This window comes from Coregonus clupeaformis, chromosome 12, assembly GCF_020615455.1.
Source record: "Coregonus clupeaformis isolate EN_2021a chromosome 12, ASM2061545v1, whole genome shotgun sequence".
Taxonomy (NCBI): domain Eukaryota; kingdom Metazoa; phylum Chordata; class Actinopteri; order Salmoniformes; family Salmonidae; genus Coregonus; species Coregonus clupeaformis.
Genome location: NC_059203.1, coordinates 33,953,235 through 33,972,632, shown reverse-complemented (window position 1 = coordinate 33,972,632; position 19,398 = coordinate 33,953,235). Strand labels below are relative to the sequence as shown.

General features: G+C 43.4%; 2 protein-coding genes across 4 annotated transcripts in view; both read right to left on the bottom strand.

Moving 5' to 3' along the window:
• The window catches only part of LOC121578444 (classical arabinogalactan protein 10-like), a 30,454-nt gene extending 27,157 nt beyond the window's left edge, over nt 1-3,297 (bottom strand). The window contains exon 1 of the mRNA XM_041892823.2: nt 3,082-3,297. The gene's annotated coding sequence lies outside the window, so the exon portion shown is untranslated. The remainder of the gene's footprint in view (nt 1-3,081) is intronic.
• Nucleotides 3,298-8,128: 4,831 nt separating this feature from the next.
• Nucleotides 8,129-19,101, bottom strand: LOC121578039 (isocitrate dehydrogenase [NAD] subunit beta, mitochondrial). Of its 3 annotated transcripts, none has more exons than XM_041892089.1 (11): nt 19,041-19,101; nt 18,042-18,221; nt 16,580-16,700; nt 16,406-16,466; nt 15,211-15,343; nt 14,005-14,138; nt 13,803-13,905; nt 13,570-13,716; nt 13,345-13,439; nt 13,200-13,260; nt 8,129-8,321 (listed from the first exon to the last, which is right to left on the bottom strand). In XM_041892089.1, exons 1-11 carry the CDS (start codon nt 19,083-19,085, stop codon nt 8,244-8,246), a joined length of 1,158 nt encoding a protein of 385 aa, XP_041748023.1. In that variant the 5' UTR covers nt 19,086-19,101; the 3' UTR covers nt 8,129-8,243. The 3 variants fall into 3 exon arrangements, with proteins under 3 accessions (XP_041748023.1, XP_041748022.1, XP_041748024.1); XM_041892088.1 differs by lacking the exon at nt 8,129-8,321 and adding an exon at nt 10,291-11,989; XM_041892090.1 differs by lacking the exons at nt 8,129-8,321; nt 13,570-13,716 and adding an exon at nt 10,291-11,989.
• Nucleotides 19,102-19,398: the final 297 nt, after the last annotated feature.

Genomic DNA, 19,398 nt, shown 5'->3' with positions numbered 1-19,398 from the left:
CAGTGAGCATACATGTAGCTTTGATAATAAAGGTCTAGGCTAGGCTATGTGCAGCAGGCCATATTTTATGTAGGCCATATTTGATGTGTTGGACATAGGCCAATACATAGAATGTCTCTACTTTCATTATGATTGAATCATGTCTGAAGACCTGAGCATTAACCGACATTTCAGTTATTTTCCGGTTTTTAAACAACTAATTGACAGAGCTCAGTTCAATTATTTAAATTAAATTTTGTTCGTTTTTTTCTTTCTGTGAGCTCAATGCATACATTGTGCTGTTTCTCTATGGATAAATCAGACCACGCCTGAACTGTGCGATGTAGTAGGAAGTTGTAGTTTAGTGCATAAAACCTGGTAATTAACTACAATGACTATAATCCATTGTGCGCCTACTTATCCGGTCTGTGTGTCTTTTACGCCAGCTACGTAAAAGAGACAGAATAATGCGTAATTGAGAGGAGAGCAGTTGCTTTGCAAGGTATCTCTACCAGAAAATACATGATCTAAAAGTCAGTGTTTCCCAAACTGTGTCCTGCCCCCCGTCGGAAATGCTGATCTATATGATTGATAGTTGGTATTCAGCAGTCATAAAAGTATGCCTTATTTACTTTGAAGAACTACTAAAATAGTGATTTTGTCAGACAGCATAGGCATCAGCTCTATAGAGATGACTTGGAATTAAATAAAGTTATCAAATAAAACAAATGTAATATACACTGAGTGTACAAAACATGAAGAAAACCTTTCTAATATTTAGTTGCCCTCAGAACAGCCTCAATTCGTCAGGGCATGGACTCTACATGGTGTCAAAAGCTTTCCACCGGGATGCTAGTCCATGTTGACTCTAATGCTTCCCACAGTTGTGTCAAGTTGGCTGGATTTCCTTTGGGTGGTGAACCATTCTTGATACACACGGGAAACTGTTGAGCGTCAAAAACCCAGCAGCATAGCAGTTCTTGACAGAAACCGGTGCGCCAGGCACCTACTATCATAACCAGTTCAAAAGGCACATACATTTTTTTTCTTGCCCATTCACCCTCCGAATGGCATACATACATACACAATCCATGTCTCAATTGTCTCAAGGCTTAAAAATCATTCTTTAACCTGTCTCCTCCCCTTCATCTACACTGATTGAAGTGGATTTAACAATCAATAAGGGATCATAGCTTTCACCTGTATTCACCTGGTCAGTCTATGTCATGGAAGAGCAGGTGTCCTTTATGTTTTGTACACTCAGTGTTTTTTATTAAAGTAAAGTAATGTGAATAAATGATGGTTAATAAGTGATAAGCATAATGGGCAGTCACTACCGTCGCATGGCGCTACAGAGGGTGGTGCGTACAGCCCAGTACATCACTGGGGCCGAGCTCCCTGCCATCCAGGACCTTGCACGGTCTCTATGCACACTCAAAGGACTCTACACACACACACTCACATACAAATCTTCATTTACGCTGCTGCTACTCTGTTTATCGTACATCATGATGCCTAGTCACCTTACCCTAATACATATCTACCTCTATCACTCCAGTATCCCTGCACATTGTAAATATGGTATTGGAACTGACCCTGTATCTAGCTTCTTACTTTGTGTTATTATTCCTTGTGTGTTTTTGTTGTACCTTATGTTACTTTTAGTCTTACATTGATTACTGCATTGTTGGGTTTAGAGCTTGCAAGAAAGGCATTCACTGTACTTGTGCATGTGACATTAAAACTTGAAACTCAAGTGACTTTAATTGTTTTATTCTGTGTTGTTACACCATTCTACCCACATAATGCATCGTGCATTTACTGTTAAACAAAATTATTGAACCAAAACCGACCTCAAAAAGCACTAATCGCTCAGCTGACAAAATGTGGTACATTTTCCTTGATGACTCCTGCTTTGCCAAATGTATTTTTCATGCTCATTAACTTTTATTGATTAGAATCATTGAGGGAGCTTTGTCACAGCACACCAACTACAGTATGTGGTATGTAAACACTGAGGGCCTACACTGAAATAAACTTTTTGAATCCAGCCTGCCTGGGACACAAGCCATGTTTATACATTACATTATAGTTATAAACAGGGTTAAGGGGGTCACCAGTTGTGACACCAGTGCATAATTAGCTAAGATTCACATTGCATAACTATATTTAGGCTAGACTAAGTATCCAGTCAAGCCAGAATAATTAGTATGAGAAGAGGAAATGGAGTGCGAGGCAGAGTCAAGCAGTATACTTGTCAGACAAAAATGTAAAGAGTATCTGCTATGATTTGAAGGCCCGTCTGTCTAAAGCGACCTAATTCCTGGGCTGTTCCCACTAAGCTCCCTATCCCCCCCCCACCCCAACCTTCTCGAAACATGTAGCAACAAAGCGATGATCAATATGTACTTTTCAGTTAGAACGCACTGGACCTCCCATTGTTTCCATTTCTCATTGTTACAATGTATGCGTTCACAGAACACGCTCACACTCTGGAAATCTATCAGACTGACTTCTAATAAAATGTATGTTGTAACACTCTTCTTTCTCCCCCTTCGCAAAATGTTTCCTCCCTGCCTCCAAGCTCATTCTGTAAATGTTCCGTGTCGCTACAAACATATAATTGGTTGCGCTCCCATGATACCAATGGAACGTTATATAAAAACAACCTCTTCCCTCTCTGTCTTATCTCTCTCATCACCGAAACGATGTTAGCCGTGGAATACTTCACTGTTATAATGATGTAGGACAAACCAAAAGTGCTTATTTGTGTGACACAAGTAGCCAGACGTTATTACAACGAAATTAAGCACGCTACCCGTAACAATTTACAGCAGAATAAAAACAAAACTCACCACGACTCCCGTTTGGTTTAATACAATCCTGAATATCTACAGTAGTGAAATTCCTTTCTTCCTTTTCACACGTTCTCAACCCCAGCCCGTCTCCACACTCCAGTAACCAAGAGTGTGTGTGTGTGTGTGGGGGGGGGCTGGGTCAGTGATAGGAACGATCTGGGACAGTCAATTTGGAGGCAAAAGATCTCAAGTCTGTTTATCCTAACGAGTGACTAGAACCATCCCAAACATTCCTCAATGTTACCAAAGGTGTCTCTCCGTCTTCCTCGAGGCATAGGGGGACGTGAGTCCCACAGTTTATTCGTTGTATCCGGGGGAGTCGGCCGCCTCTTCTAGTCCGCCATGTTGTGCCTGCAATAAGAGGAATGGGAAGCAGAGAATTCCCAGGCCCCTCCTCCCCCTCCCTCCACAGCGCCATCTGGCGGTGAATCTGGAGCATCGTCATGAGACGGAGTCAACAGCAGCCCTATCCAGAAGAGCAAGAGTCCACCTTATTCTTCTTCTTCTTCTTCTTCTTCTTCTTCTTCTTCTCAATGAGTTTTAACGGCGGTTGGCATCCAATTTGTTGCATTACCGTCACCTACTAGACTGGAGTTCAACTCCCTTATCTTTCCTTGAAATATAAAATAAACCAAAGCAAATAAATATCCTACTATCTAACACTACACTCACAACTTCAACACTACAACTAATAATTAACCCCACCCTTCTCCACTGTTTAAATACACTCACTCATGCCCTCAACCTGAATTGATGGGACATCACCACTTAACTCTCCCTGTAACTCTTCTGCTGTCAAGTCTCGCACACCCAAATATCTCTCTGCAGCTGCCACCACCACCTCAATTTTCTTTGATTTGCATTCCATCCCTGCAGTACAATGAATAACCATTGCTATAAACGCTAAAAATCCAATCTTGCTGAACCATATATCACTTTTTGGTTTATCCCTCTGTACTGGTACATCACTACTACTCACACCATTTCTCTCAGGATCCCTCCTCCTTGACCCATCTTCCTCTACTTTCTTCACTGTCTCTGCATATGACAACTTCTTCTCTACTCTTACCCTGGATACCTCAACCTGCTTCTCTCGCACTGGACATGTCTGATCCCCAGCCCCATGGCCACCCCTACAATTAGCACATACCACCACTTTCCCCACTGCTTCACACTCCTTTGTCTCATGCCCTTCTGCACACTTTTCACACCTTGGAATCTCCCTCCTACACACTGCTGCCACATGCCCATAAGTTTGACACCTGTAACATCTTAAGGTATTCGGCACATATGCTCGCACTGGATAACATGTATCCTAACCTCACTTTCTCAGGCAAAGACTCAACTTCAAAACTCAAAAGAACAGCCAATGACTCTTCTGTTTCCCCACTCTCGCCACCCTGTTCACGTCGCACCAAACGACGAGCATCACACACACCGGGAATCATCTCCTTCAGTTGGTCAACTTTTACATTCACTGCTACTCCAGTAATCACTCCTCTCAATGGCACCCTTTTCTTAAGAGCGAAACAATTCACAATTCTTCTCCCTCTGCCCAACAGAAACACAAACAATTATCACTAGACCACTTCTGGTTACCCTCACCGATTCCACTTTACCCAACGCTCTTTTCACCCATCTTGAAACCACAATTGGATCATCCAAAAGGCAAGGATCCATTTTTCCCACATACTTCACTCCTACTGTCACAGACTCATCTTTATCCTGACCCGCTGTGCAATCCTCGGGCTCCGAGTACTTCACCACACCTTCCACCTCCGATACATCACCCTCATTCACTTCCATTTCTACTCCTGTCTTCAGCTCACGTTGCTTACATTTCCTACCACTCTTTAACAAACCTACTCCATTTTTCCCGCCATTTTTAACTGACTCAAACTCACAATCTTCCTCCATCTCTCTTAGACCTCCTCTGCCTCTCTTTTCCCCTCCATTCCTCCTCATTCATCCAAGTATACGTCTCCTTATGATAATACTGCATTTCTCCAAACCTATATCCGTTTCTTGCCTTCTCTAAGGACTCCATTTTCCCCCTCCTTTCCCTTCCGGCGTCTATTCTATCCTCGGCCTTGACCTCTTCATTGCTCTCCTCTTCTGATCCGCCGTCCTCCTCTCCTGAATCACCATTGTCTTCCGATCCCTCATCCAAGCTGTTATTCTCACTATCATCGGGACTTACTCCCTTTCCAACTGCTCGTCTTTTCACTGAAGACGACATGCTCCACCCCTCAGTCGGTCAAGACCTTGCCACCTCACTCCACGAGTCCACCATCTGGTCATTTCTGTTACATACACAGATGAATATTGGACGTGTTTATTAATTGCCCATAGGCTGCCTGGGCACACAATCCCATTTAGTTGGCTTTCTGTCAACATAGGCCAGTGGTGGTCTCCAACTCTGGTCCTGGGTTAAATCAAATCAAATCTTATTTGCCACATGCGCCCAATACAACAGGTGTAGACCTTACAGTGAAATGCTTACTTACATTTTTATTTTTTTAAATGCATTGTTGGTTAAGGTTGCAGGCTTTGTTCCAGCCCAATAAACCCAGCAGTACCACACCTGATTCAGCTGATCAAGGTATTGAGACTTGATGTTTAATTGAATCAGGTGTAGTGCTAGAACAAAAGCCTGCACCCTCTATAGCAGTGGTTTCCAACTCCGGTCCTTGAGTTCCTTAACAGTACATATTGTTATTGTAGCCCTGGACTGGCACACATGATTCAACTTGTCAACTAATCATCAGGCCCTCAATGAGTTGAATCAGTTTTGTTTGTCCGGGGCTACAATAACAATGTGTACTGTTAAGGAACTCAAGGACCGGAGTTGGAAACCACTGCTATAGAGGGTGCAGGCTTTTGTTCTAGCACTACACCTGATTCAACAAAAAATGTGTGCTGTTGGGGGTACTCGAGGACCGGAGTTGGGAACCACTGGTCTAGGACTCAGGAGGACCAACCGTTTGGTTGACCAAACGCTGCAAGAGGCTTTACCAAAGCCACAAGGGTGCATATGTTTCTCTGTCAAAACTTACAAGTTTTAAGATCTAAAAACAGCAATGTCCCAATCAGCTTTTTTTTTTTCTTCTCTAAAAAGGGATCATTTCTGGAACTCACTTCCAGATCACTTCAAACGTTTTCAAGATTTATATTGATTTTACTGGAGGTTCAAACCAGTTTTAAACCCAGCATCACACTGTTCCAATTCAATATTTATGCAATATAAATTAAAAACGATTAAATACAAATTACATTACTGTCTGCACTAATACCACTCAATATATTCAATTACAACACATTTTATGTTAAGACCGATTTTCCATACAACAGAGTATCAGATATAGTAATAGGTTTATTACGGCTCATGAATTAACAAGTCAATAATGCATAACACTTGAAGCAAATAAATAAAACAAATATACTGATATAGTACATGTATGAATATCTAAACAAGGTCCAGTCATTGAAGAACTGTTAAGTAGAAAGAACACTGGTACAGAATATGGAATGTGACTTACAAGTTTTATAGAACTGTACTGTCGCATAAGAAAACATTCTTATTTTGGTACTGCTTATAAGACAATGGGCGGTCCCTATATTGGGTTCTCAATTACATAGCAGGTCCTCCAATTCATTGTGTGTATTTTACATATATTTTGAGTATACTGCCATGGGTGTAAACTATTGTTGCGCATGGTCTGGAGAATTTAATTTGTTGCGTGGATGTCAATACAGAGAGATTAGTTTGACAGAAGGTAAATAAATAAAGATATATATATATATATATATATATATATATATATATACACACACGCACTACCGTCCGAAGGTTTGGGGTCACTTAGAAATGTCCTTATTTTTTTTTAAAGAAAGGCAAAATTTTTGTCCATTAAAATAACATCAAATTGATCAGAAATACAGTGTAGACATTGTTAATGTTGTAATTGGCTATTGTAGCTGGAAACCGCTGATTTTTTTATGGAATATTACATAGGCCCATTATCAGCAACCATCAGTCCTGTGTTCGAACGGCACGTTGTGTTTGCTAATCCAAGTTTATCATTTTAAAAGGCTAATTGATAATTAGAAAACCCTTTTGCAATTATGTTAGCACAGCTGAAAACGGTTGTGCTGATTAAAGAAGCAATAAAACTGGCCTTCTTGAGACTAGTTGAGTAACTGGAGCATCAGCAATTGTGGGTTCGATTACAGGCTCAAAATGGCCAGAAACAAATAACTTTCTTCTGAAACTTGTCAGTCTATTCTTGTTCTGAGAAATGAAGGCTATTCCATGCGAGAAATTGCCAAGAAACTGAAGATCTCGTACAACGCTGTGTACTACTTAATTAAATAGTACCCGCAAAACACCAGTCTCAACGTCAACAGTGAAGAGGCGACTCCGGGATGCTGACCTTCTAGGCATAGTTGCAAAGAAAAAGCCATCTCAGACTGGCCAATAAAAAGAAAATATTAAGATGGGCAGTCTGAGATAGAAAGGTTATGATTAGTGACCATATCTCAGACTGCCCATCTTAATCTTTCCTTTTTATTGGCCAGTCTGAGATATGGCTTTTTCTTTGCAACTCTGCCTAGAAGGTCAGCATCCCTGAGTCGCCTCTTCACTGTTGACGTCGAAACTGGTGTTTTGCGGGTACTATTTAATGAAGCTGCCAGTTGAGGACCTGTGAGGCGCCTGTTTCTCAAACTAGACACTAATGTATTTGTCCTCTTTCTCAGTTGTGCACCGGGGCCTCCCACTCCTCTTTCTATTCTGGTTAGAGCCAATTTGCGCTGTTCTGTGAAGGGAGTAGTACACAACGCAGTACAGTTTCTTGGCAATTTCTCGCATGGAATAGCCTTCATTTCTCAGAACAAGAATAGACTGACGAGTTTCAGAAGAAAGTTATTTGTTTCTGGCCATTTTGAGCCTGTAATAGAACCCACAATTGCTGATGCTCCAGATACTCAACTAGTCTCAAGAAGGCCAGTTTTATTGCTTCTTTAAATCAGCACAACAGTTTTCAGCTGTGCTAACATAATTGCATAAGGGTTTTCTAATGATCAAATAACCTTTTAAAATGATAAACTTGGATTAGCAAACACAACATGCCATTGGAACACAGGACTGATGGTTGCTGAGAATGGGCCTCTGTACGCCTATGTAGATATTCCATATTTGTTTTAATCAGCCGTTTCCAGCTACAATAGCCATTTACAACATTAGCAATATCTACATTGTATTTCTGATCAATTTTATGTTATTTTAATGGACAAAATAAATTGTTTCTTTCGAAAACAAGGACATTTCTAAGTGACCACAAACTTTTGAACGGTAGTGTATATATGCGTTTACGAGCTGCAGAGAGATGCCAGTATGAGGCTAGCTCAGACGGCTAGGTTGGCAATGACAGCTCTGGTGAACTCGTCGCTTGTAGCATAGCCCCCCAGGTCTCCTGTGCGCACCTGCCACAAATAAAAAGTGTGTTACACACACACACTGCTGCAACATATGCATCTGGTCCATTCACACAGGCAAATGGCCTCACAAACCCATACAAACATGACTAGTGTGTAAGAGAGCCTTTCTCACCACCAAACTCAGACATATTAATATAGGGGAATATTGTGTTATTTTGAAGCAACTTAAAGGAAAATTCCACCCCCAAAAATATATTTTTGTTTCGTCAGTCCATTGCTGACAGTCCCAAAATGATTTGCTTGTCAGCAATCACATTTTCGATATGTAACTTTCAAAATACAGAAATCCTCCCCGTATGATGCAAAATGCAGTTGTTCCTAACTGCAAAATGCATCATATAGGGAGGATTTGTGCATTTTGAAAGTTACCTTTGCTCCACCACTCATCCAAGCACTAAAAAATGTAACATTGTGTGTGTCATGCCTTTGATTTAAAATAAATATGCATTCTACCCCTTTTGAGAAACATATAGGCCAACATAAATTTTTCCATATTTTATTCTTCTTTAGTATTTGACCATGATGATAACATCTTTAATAACAACAAAAGGTCTGTCAGCCATTGTAACAGTTAGGGAACCAGGTAGGCGTGTTATCAAGTGCTAATTCAAAGATCCAATATTATAATCCCAGTACAATAGCCATAACCATTATAAAAGTTATACATAAACTTTTACGTACCCAGAACAGCACTTTGAAGCATACACTATATATACACAAAAGTATGTGAACAACCCTTTAAATTAGTGTATTCGGCTATTTCAGCCACACCCGTTCAGCCACACCCATAGACAAACATTGACAGTAGAATGGCCTTACTGAAGAGCTCAGTGACTTTCAATGTGGCACCATCATAGGATGCCACCTTTCCAGAAAGTCAGTTAGTCAAATTTCTGCCTTGCTAGAGCTGCCCAGTCAACTGTAAGTGCACTTATTGTGAAGTGGAAACGTCTAAGAGCAGCAACGGCTCAGCTGCAAAGTGGTAAGCCACACAATCTCACAGAATGGGACCGCCGAGTGCTGAAGCGCGTAAAAATGGTCTGTCCTCAGCTGCAACACTCACTACCGAGTTCCAAACTGCCTCTGGAAGCAACATCAGCACAAGAACTGTTCGTCGGGAGCTCCATGAAATGGGTTTCCATGGCCGAGCAGCCTAAGATCACCATTCGCAATGCCAAGGGTCGGCTGGAGTGGTGGAGCGCCGCCATTGGACTCTGGAGCAGTGGGCCCCGTGTAGCTCAGTTGGTAGAGCATGGCGCTTGCAACGCCAGGGTTGTGGGTTCGATTCTCAAGGGGGGCCAGTATGAAAATGTATGCACTCACTAACTGTAAGTCGCTCTGGATAAGAGTGTCTGCTAAATGACTAAAAATTTAAAAATTTAAAAAATGAAACGCGTTCTCTGGAGTGATGAATCATGCTTCACCATCTGGCAGTCCGACAGACGAATCTGGGTTTGGCGAATGCTACCTGCCCCAATGCATAGTGCCAACTATAAAGTTTGGTGGAGGAGGAATAATGGTCTGGGGCTGATTTTTATGGTCTGGGCTAGGCCCCTTAGTTCCAGTGAAGGGAAATCTTAACGCTACAGCATACAACAACATTCTAGACGATTCTGTGCTTCCAACTTTGTGGCAACAGTTTGGGGAAGGCCCATTCCTGTTTCAGCATGACAATGCCCCCGTGCACAAAGTGAGTTCTATACAGAAATGGTTTGTCGAGATCAGTGTGTAAGAACTTGACTGGCCTGCACAGAACCTCAACCCCATCGAACACCTTTGGCATGAATTGGAACGCCGACTGCGAGCCAGGCCTAATCGCCCAACATCAGTGCCTGACCTCACTAATGCTCGTGGCTGAATGGAAGCAAGTCCCCGCAGCATTGTTCCAACATCTAGTGGAAAGCCTTCCCAGAAGAATGGAGGCTGTTATAGCAGCACAAGGGGGGACCAACTCCATATTAATGCCCATGATTTTGGAATGAGATGTTCGACGAGCAGGTGTCCACATACACTACATGACCAAAAGTATCTTACCAAAAGCCAATATATTTGAAGTCCCAATGACTGGCTGACACATGCCAGTCTAAGTCGCCAGTAGCATGCCACCACTCTGATATCATCATCATAACCAATATATCATGGAACTGACATTTGGCATATACAGTACAAAAACAGAAAAGTCAATGGTCTGACATGATCAAATGGTTTCCCTTGTGAACTCAGGCAAAGCAGGTCATAGGCTCGGGTTACACTGGCTTGTTCGTTTGTCAAATGTAATGTTGAAAAAGCTTAGCTTTGAATAGACACACAATGGAACTCCAACTCCAGCAAATGGCTCCCAAGATAGTGACCTTTACGATACACTGTGTGCATTTTACAGCATACACAGCAGACAGAATATTAAGACATTCATTCTCTTTTAGTAACTAGTGATTATGACTAGAGTATGAGTGAGAAAGGTTAAATTAATTTAGCCAATTTCACAGTTCGGCTTGTTAGCATCCCTGCTAACACAACAATATGAAAACATTGATTTTAAATGGTGAACATTTTCTCCCTTCTCAGGAATGACCTCCGTATCCTGCTGATTTTAAGACAGTGGCGGTGATATGCGTTAGTGAGAAACACTTTCACGTTTATGATGACTCAGTGGAAACCAGTCTAGATGTGTTTTTTTTTAACAATAACAGGTTTTCTTGAGGTGACTGTAAGGCTGTTATTGCAAAAGGCCAGTTAAGGAGTACAGTTGGTACCAAGGTATCCTTTGTCTATGGACACGCTGCACATAGTCAGAGTTATGAACAAGGCCTGCCACAACTCATTGCTGTGAAATTGAAGACCTGAAAGTCCACTTATGCAGTGATAAAGATTTCACTTGCTTTGGCGTTGGTAAATTGCCCTCGTGGCACAAAACCAGCTTGACCAATACTGCTGAACAAACTGCAGCGCAACCAGTGCAGACTGCAAGGCTAGACTAGCGGTGATCAATTTCATATAAAATCATATGCATGTCCACAGCACAAACAAGGAAACAGTGTAGAGAGAAGGCAGAGTTGGAGAGTAAAGTGAAGGAGGTGGTAGCCGACAGATACAGAGAACACTATAGAGAGGTAGTAGAGAAAAGTCTAGCTGAGAGAAGAGTGCAGCAAACAGCAGAGGTAGTACAAAAGAACCGGTTGACATGGAGTTGGAGAAAGGGTTCAGCAAGGAAAAGACTGGGACAAAATAGAGAAGGCCACAGCAGCATAAATGGACGATTTGGTAAAAACCAATAATAAAAAAATAAGATTAAATGCAGAGAGAATTAATTGCTTTGGCTGAATCGAGGGTATTCAAATTTGAACAGGAAACAGAAAACTTTATAGAGGATACGCAGAGCGTGTTGTGAGGAGGAACGAGAGCTGCCTAGAGTGACGTAAGGAGGTAAGGAGTGTTAGTTTAGTGGGACAGTGAGCAAAATAGCTGTGGCAAAGTTATTAGGGGATATATGGCACTATGGGGTTCAATATATCCAGATTATATTTGGTTGGCCGTCCAGTTTAGGGTAAAGGGCAGGGTCTTCTTTAGTACGTGGGTCGGTGGCGGAGGTTCCCCACAACGGCTTGCACAAAGTCCCCGGTCGTGCTGTAACCGCCCAGGTCTCGCGTCCGCACCTGGGACACACACACACACAGACAGGGTGCAGGGGAATAGGAGGAGAATACTTCAGACACTAGCGCAGGGATAGGTTCAGACACTAGCGCAGGGATAGGTTCAGACACTAGCGCAGGGATAGGTTCAGACACTAGCGCAGGGATAGGTTCAGACACTAGCGCAGGGATAGGTTCAGACACTAGCGCAGGGATAGGTTCAGACACTAGCGCAGGGATAGGTTCAGACACTAGCGCAGGGATAGGTTCAGACACTAGCGCAGGGATAGGTTCAGACACTAGCGCAGGGATAGGTTCAGACACTAGCGCAGGGATAGGTTCAGACACTAGCGCAGGGATAGGTTCAGACACTAGCGCAGGGATAGGTTCAGACACTAGCGCAGGGATAGGTTCAGACACTAGCGCAGGGATAGGTTCAGACACTAGCGCAGGGATAGGTTCAGACACTAGCGCAGGGATAGGTTCAGACACTAGCGCAGGGATAGGCAACTCCAGTCCTCTGGGGCCTGATTGGTGTCACACTTTGGCCCCAGCCCCAGCTAACACAACTCACTCCAATAATCAACTATTCATGATCTTCAGTTTAGAATGCAATTGGTTTAAAATCACATGCGTTTGCTAGGGACGGGGGAAAGGTGTGACACCACTCTGGCCCCTGAGGACTGGAGTTGCCCATCCCTGCACTAGTGAATTGACAAACAATATATTTTCTCCCACATTCACTCTGCACCATGGTGTGTTGCCCATGCACCTGCCTAGGAACCATGGTATTAGTTAGGGTTAGAGCTGCTGCTATTAGTCCTAATACGGGCTGGAGCGCAGACTACAGTTAGTCCATCTTTGTTACCAGTCAGTTTCTATGGTCACAAGAACACTGTACAGCAGGACACACACATAGTGGTGTACAGGATTCCACCCACGTCAACATGCACAATCAAAAGAAAAGGCTCTCTCACACACAAGGATATGGGTTATTGCTTATTAGGTGTATTTTCATTGGTAAATGCAATTTGAGGGTCAGGAAATTATGTTTGGATCAGAGTATGTTTTTACACTTCATCCATAAAAATTATTTTTAGATTTGATGCACAAAACGCATATACATATCGCAAAAACTCAACCGTGTGCTCTCCCATCCAACTGTAGAATTAGTACATGCACACAAACCAACAGGATTTAATAGTGTTGATTCAATATAGTCACACTCTCTTACCTTGCCCTGTTTGATGACCCTCCTGACAGCGTCTGCCACCATGTTGGAGTGGTATTCCAGGCTGTAACACAAAACAGTCAGTTGAGGTTAGTGCACACAAACACACACACACACACACATCCCATTGGAAGCGGTGCCCACTCACTTGAGGTGATGGAGCATGTTGGCAGCGCTGAGCAGCATGGCCGTGGGGTTGGCGATGTTCCTACCCACAGCCTGGGCAAAGGGGTGCCGCGCTCCCTGAGACGAAGAGAGGCCATTAAACTTCTCATGCCATTTTACCTATGCTTGGGTCTGTAATGTAACAACTGTACGATTGCAGCAGACTGGTTAAGTTGGATCTCAGGCAGACAGACAGACAGACACTCACGGTCTCAAACACGGCGTACTCTGCACTATAGCTCTCTCCTGGCACCACTCCTGCCCCACCAACCAGCCCAGCTGCCAGGTTGTCAATGATGTTGCCATAGAGGTTGGGCATCACCAGCACGTCAAACTGGTATGGGTTCTGGACCAGCTAGAGAGAGAAGCAGTGAGTGAGTGCATGTTTGTGTGAGTGAGTGTGTGTGAGTGTGCGCAAGCAAGAGAGAGAGAGGGGCGTACCTGCATGCAACAGTTGTCTATGATAATGTTCTCGTATTTGATCTTGGGATACAGCTCTGCCACCTCGGCGCAGCACTGTAGGAACAGGCCATCTGCAAGCTTCCTGTAGAAAGGCAGAAGGAGACAAAATCAGTTGGCTGTAGTTGGATAAGATGTGTAGAAGCCTTTAAAAAAATAAGTTTTTTCTGGCACCGAGACTCACATGATGTTGGCCTTGTGGACCGCCGTGACCTTGCTGCGACCCTTCTTGGTGGCGTAGTCGAAGGCAAACTTGGCGATGCGCCGAGACTTCTCCCTGGTGATGATCTTCAGACATTCGATCACTCCAGGCACACTCTGCGAGACAGAGAGCACAGAGTTCAGATCAGGAAAAACTTCCATCAGACCGTGGTTTGACCATGGTGTTAGAGCGCTTATGTGTGGTCATACGTGGTCGTGTTCTTTCCAGTGTACAATGCCTCATGCATGTTGTTATGCATGATTTCAATGTGTATTAGTCATACAACAAACTAATCAAAAACATGGTAGATTTCCATGAGGACCAGGTCAATTGACTTTAGTTAGCCAGGCCCCCCAGGGTGAGTGGATATTTCCCTTTAAGACCAATGAATAGTGCTGAGCGATTAGTGCTTTTTGAAGTCGGTTCGGTTTCGGTTCGATTATTTAAAAAATAATTACTATGCATTATGTGGGTTGAATGCTGTAACACAGAATAAAACGATTAATAAAAGTCCCATGATGGTAGTGACTGCCCATTACTGCTTATCACTTATTAACCATCATTTATTCACATTATTTAATCAAATATTACATTTGTTTTATTTCATGACTTATTTCATTCCAATTCATCATCTCACCTCTATAGAGCTTGCCTATGCTGTCTGACAAAATCACTATTTTAGTTATTCTTCAAAGTAAATAAGGCATACTTTTATGACTGCTGAATACCAACTATCAATCATATAGATCATTTATTTTCAGGTAGATACCTCGAAGCAACTGCTCTCTATCCCTCTCGATCGTGCATTCTTCTGTCTCCTCTCTCTGCATCTGGCCCACACTAACCTAACATAGCAGGCGTAAAAGAAACAGACTGGACAAATAGGCACGCAATGGATTATTGTCATTGTAGTTAATTACCATGTTTCTGTACTAAACTGTCAAATATTGGCCTGCTGGAAACTACAACTCCCTACTACATCGCACCGTTCGTCTGCTAAATGACAAATGTAAATGTCATCGGTCCATTAGTTGTTTAAAAAACTGAAAATAACAGACATTTAGGTTAATCGCTCAGCACTACCAATGAAATGGTCTAAAATGGGCTAAATCCACCCAACTGGCGCCCTAGGTGAGCTAAAACAAACACACCCATTGTTTGGTTGAGTGGCAATATGTGGTGATGTACCTCGTGCTCCAGAGAGCTGTACTCTCCCTCGGTCTGCTCTCGGATAATGACCAGGTCCAGGTTGTTGTGGCGGGTGCTGTAGCCAGGCAGACTGTTCACGTGGACCACGTTGGCAAACAGGTCCAGCCTACGCCTGAGGAGAGCTTCACTAATGAGAACAGCCAACCAGCCAGCCACACACACACACACACACTATGACAGCCATACAACATGTGGACCGTGGCCCGGATCCGGAACCAGAACGGGGTTAATAATCGAAGGGAACTTAAGTCTGGCTTTCAAATGAATGTGGTTGAAATTTGTAATAATAGAATGCACAAGATGCAATTTTGAAATGTGTTAGTGCATGGGCAGGTTTCCTCTTGTTATGCCATTCACTGACAGACCTTAAAGAGCTATTTCCTGTCAGAAATTCCCAGTTGATCAACTAGCCCATGTTACCTAGGTGGGCAAGATAGCCTATCTAAATCTTGTAGTTATCATGGCCAGATGATGTGCCCATAGGGGCCCACATTGATTTTGTTGATTCACTCAGGTATCATATGAACACACATAAGAGTGGCACCCGAGTGGCGCAGTGGTCTAAGGCACTGCATCGCAGTGCTAGCTGTGCCACTAGAGATCCTGGTTCGTATCCAGGCTCTGTCGTAGCCGGCCGCGACCGGGAGACCCATGGGGCGGCGCACAATTGGCCCAGCATCGTCCAGGGTAGGGGAGGGAATGGCTGGCAGGGATGTAGCTCAGTTGGTAGAGCATGGCGTTTGCAACGCCAGGGTTGTGGGTTCGATTCCCACGTGGGGCCAGTATTTAAAAAAAAATGTATGCACTCACTAACTGTAAGTTGCTCTGGATAAGAGCGTCTGCTAAATGACTAAAATGTAAAATAAGACATGGCAAAATGTGTATAAGTGCAGGAAATTAGCTTAAAAACTGCACTTTTTTTTTATTTCCAACAAAAGGGAGTGTGAACAGTTTGGGGTCGCGAAGTGGGGGTTTGTTGCCATGTCAATAAAGACAATATCCATGCGGACCTTTTCCACCTAGGACATTTGTGTGACTGGACCTTCCCAAATAGTAGTTGAGTACCCCATACACTAGGGGTTCCCATAACCTTACAATTGCATTGATTGTGTTGGATTCATGTTGGCTTGCTCCAGTAAGAGTTGTGGTGGCGTTAGATCTAATATGGCCTTACCTGATTTTCATCTCAAAGCCGGCCAGCTCCCCTTTGAACTCCATGGGGGTGTTAATCTTTCCTACACACACACACAGAGAAAAGAAAACCCAGTCAGAACACACTGATCTGATAAAAGCAGACAAAAGCAAATCTCCCGCATAGGAAATGAGAGGAGACAAGGAAGTCTGTTACCTTTCATGGCCACCCTGTTGGTCTTCATGGAGGCCAACACCTGCTCCAGCTTCTCGTCGCTGTCCATGTGCTGCACCTCACTCAGGTGAAACTCCTCAAACTCCACTGGGACGTCAGCCGCCTGGAGGGGGATAGGCAGGGTTAAGGGTAGAAACAAGGAGATGAAACAAGGGGACGAGAAACAGGATGGACATATTGAAGATGTATGAATCAAGGAGTGAGCGAATGAATGGGCTACAATAAATGTTATAAATTAGTCTTGCATATTCAGTTATCAATATACACAGAAAGTATTGGATTGAGCTCAGAGCACACTTGAAGCATGGTGCAGACAGAGCCTCCCGAGTGGCGCAGTGGTCTAAGGCACTAGAGATCCTGGTTCGAATCCAGACCCATGGGGCGGCACACAATTGGCCCAGCGTCGTTCAGGGTAGGGGAGGGAATGGCCGGCAGGGATGTCGCTCAGTTGGTAGAGCATGGCGTTTGCAACGCCAGGGTTGTGGGTTCGATACCCATGGGGGCCAGTATGAAAAAAAAAAAAATAGAAAGAAAGAAAAAAAATGTATGCACTCACTAACTGTAAGTCGCTCTGGATAAGAGTGTCTGCTAAATGACTTAAATGTAAATGTGCAGGCAATATCAAGATATATGTTTTCTGTTGTATTTTTGACTTTATGTTTTGTTTACCCCATATGTAACTCTGTGTTGTTTTTATCGCACTGCTTTGCTTTATCTTGGCCAGGTCGCAGTTGTAAATGAGAACTTGTTCTCAACTGGCTTACCTGGTTAAATAAAGGTGAAATTAATTATTATTTTTTTTAACAAATAAAATATGTGGCCCGTGTGGGAACGGAACCCACTAATGTGTGTGTTGACTGCACACTGTTTTGATGGAAAAGTGACCATCCGGTCTTGAGTGTGTGGGTGGGGGGCTGCCGAGAGAGGGTCATGAGCGTGGGGGTGAGGTGCGGTGAAGGCTTAAGTAATAGGATACCTGGAGTGGAATGTGCCAAGGATAAGAGTTAGTTAGCTAAATGTCAACAGAGGGACCAGACATCCACACCAATGCACTCTTAAGGCGCTTTCACATATCTCTGTATGATCCGGATCCTGGAGCAGTTGGCATCTTAATCTGCGCTATAAAGCATGTGTGAAACACAAACGAACCCTGGCTGAAACGAATGCTTGACCTGCGTGAGTAGCAGGTACAAGATCCAGAGTAGCAGGTATTTTGATGCAGCAGCGCAGAACTTTTTGCCCATTGTAAACAAGCGAGCTTGCTAATGTCATGTAGAATGCACATCTCACAAATCGCATCCTGAAACGGTTATTTTCAAGACTTGTGAAAACAAAACGTATTTTGTAGAATTCTCACTAACGCTCCAGGAAACCGAACTAAACCTTAGACACATCGTCTCTCCTGGTCAGCCTTGAGAAAGGGGAGCCCCCATACTGTACATACCTTGAAAACCTCCTTCACAGCAGTCATCAGCTCAGGTCCCACTCCGTCCCCAGGCACCATAGTGACCTTGAAGGTGGCGTCGGCGCGGGCTGGCGGCACCTCAGGCCCACCCAGACAGGCCGTCATACTGAGGGGCCGGGAAGCCAGCTGCTGCCACCGCGGGCCAGTACCAGTCAGGCACTAGAACAGGACACAATAGTAAATTAGCTCTACCGTACAAAGTAGGCATTATCAGAATGTCTCATCTGATGGCATCACCATTAGCATCACAGTGTCAATACAACTTCAAGACAATGGGGGTTGCTTAGACCATAAGCATGGTCCCCCCACCAATTCCACTAGAAAACTGGACCGTGTTCAGGCAGGAAGAACATTCTGAATAAATGTAATGTATCTTGATGATAGGATAAGGGAGACATAATTCAGAACGTTTTAAACTATGTAGGGACAGGCTATAATAATCAATTTGCGCTAACTAACTTTATGCTGGTCTCTCGTATCAGAAGACAGCCCACTTGGTTTATCAGGCTACAGAAATGTGGTTTAGGCTAACTGACACTGTGTGGTCTGAAGCTGATAACACACCATCACAGATAACATTAGTGTCAAAGATTTGTATTGTTCTACAGTATATACAGGACGTTCGTTGACGCCAATTAGTTAGTGGGTTCTTTGATACGTTAGCTACCTTGCTGGTTAGATACAACATACAATGGAATGTGAATGCTACAGCCATTCAATTTCAACCTGTCTTTTAGTTAACTACATTTGATTGTTATAGATTGCTAGCTAAGTTAATTCACGTTACCAGTAGCTACTAGCTAGCTAAGTTAGCTAACGCCAGCTATCATCCTCCTATTCCTATAGCATTGGTGATGAAAGGAATTTATATCAAGCAGTTTCTAACAATACGGTTGTCCCCAATACCAACAACGAAAGGTTTTACACGAAACACTTTGTCCACAATTTGATGGCTGTAAACATTATCTACCGACTAACCTTGGCCAATGTTACAAGGCTCCCTCTCAAGGCAGCAGCCATCATGATGACTGTAGCATGATGACTGTGGTCCTCTGTAGCTCAGCTGGTAGAGCACGGCGCTTGTAACGCCAAGGTAGTGGGTTCGATCCCCGGGACCACCCATACACAAAAATGTATGCACGCATGACTGTAAGTCGCTTTGGATAAAAGCGTCTGCTAAATGGCATATTATTATTATTATTATTTATTATAAACCAACGAGAATGTGGAGGAAATGATCATTGTCTTTGACTGCTACAAACGTTGATTATTCTTTGGTGGAATAGTTGGACAGAGCAACCTTATGAGCGAGATACAGACGCCACCTAGTGGATTG

Coding starts and splice junctions, on each gene's coding strand:
- LOC121578039 (XM_041892088.1), bottom strand. CDS start 19,085: ATGATGGCTGCTGCCTTGAGAGGGAGCCTTGTAACATTGGCCAAG. Junction 16,701..18,041: donor CTGTGAAGGAGGTTTTCAAG/GTATGTACAGTA, acceptor ATCCCCCTCCAG/GCGGCTGACGTCCCAGTGGA. Junction 13,717..13,802: donor TAGACAACTGTTGCATGCAG/GTACGCCCCTCT, acceptor TTCTCTCTCTAG/CTGGTCCAGAACCCATACCA.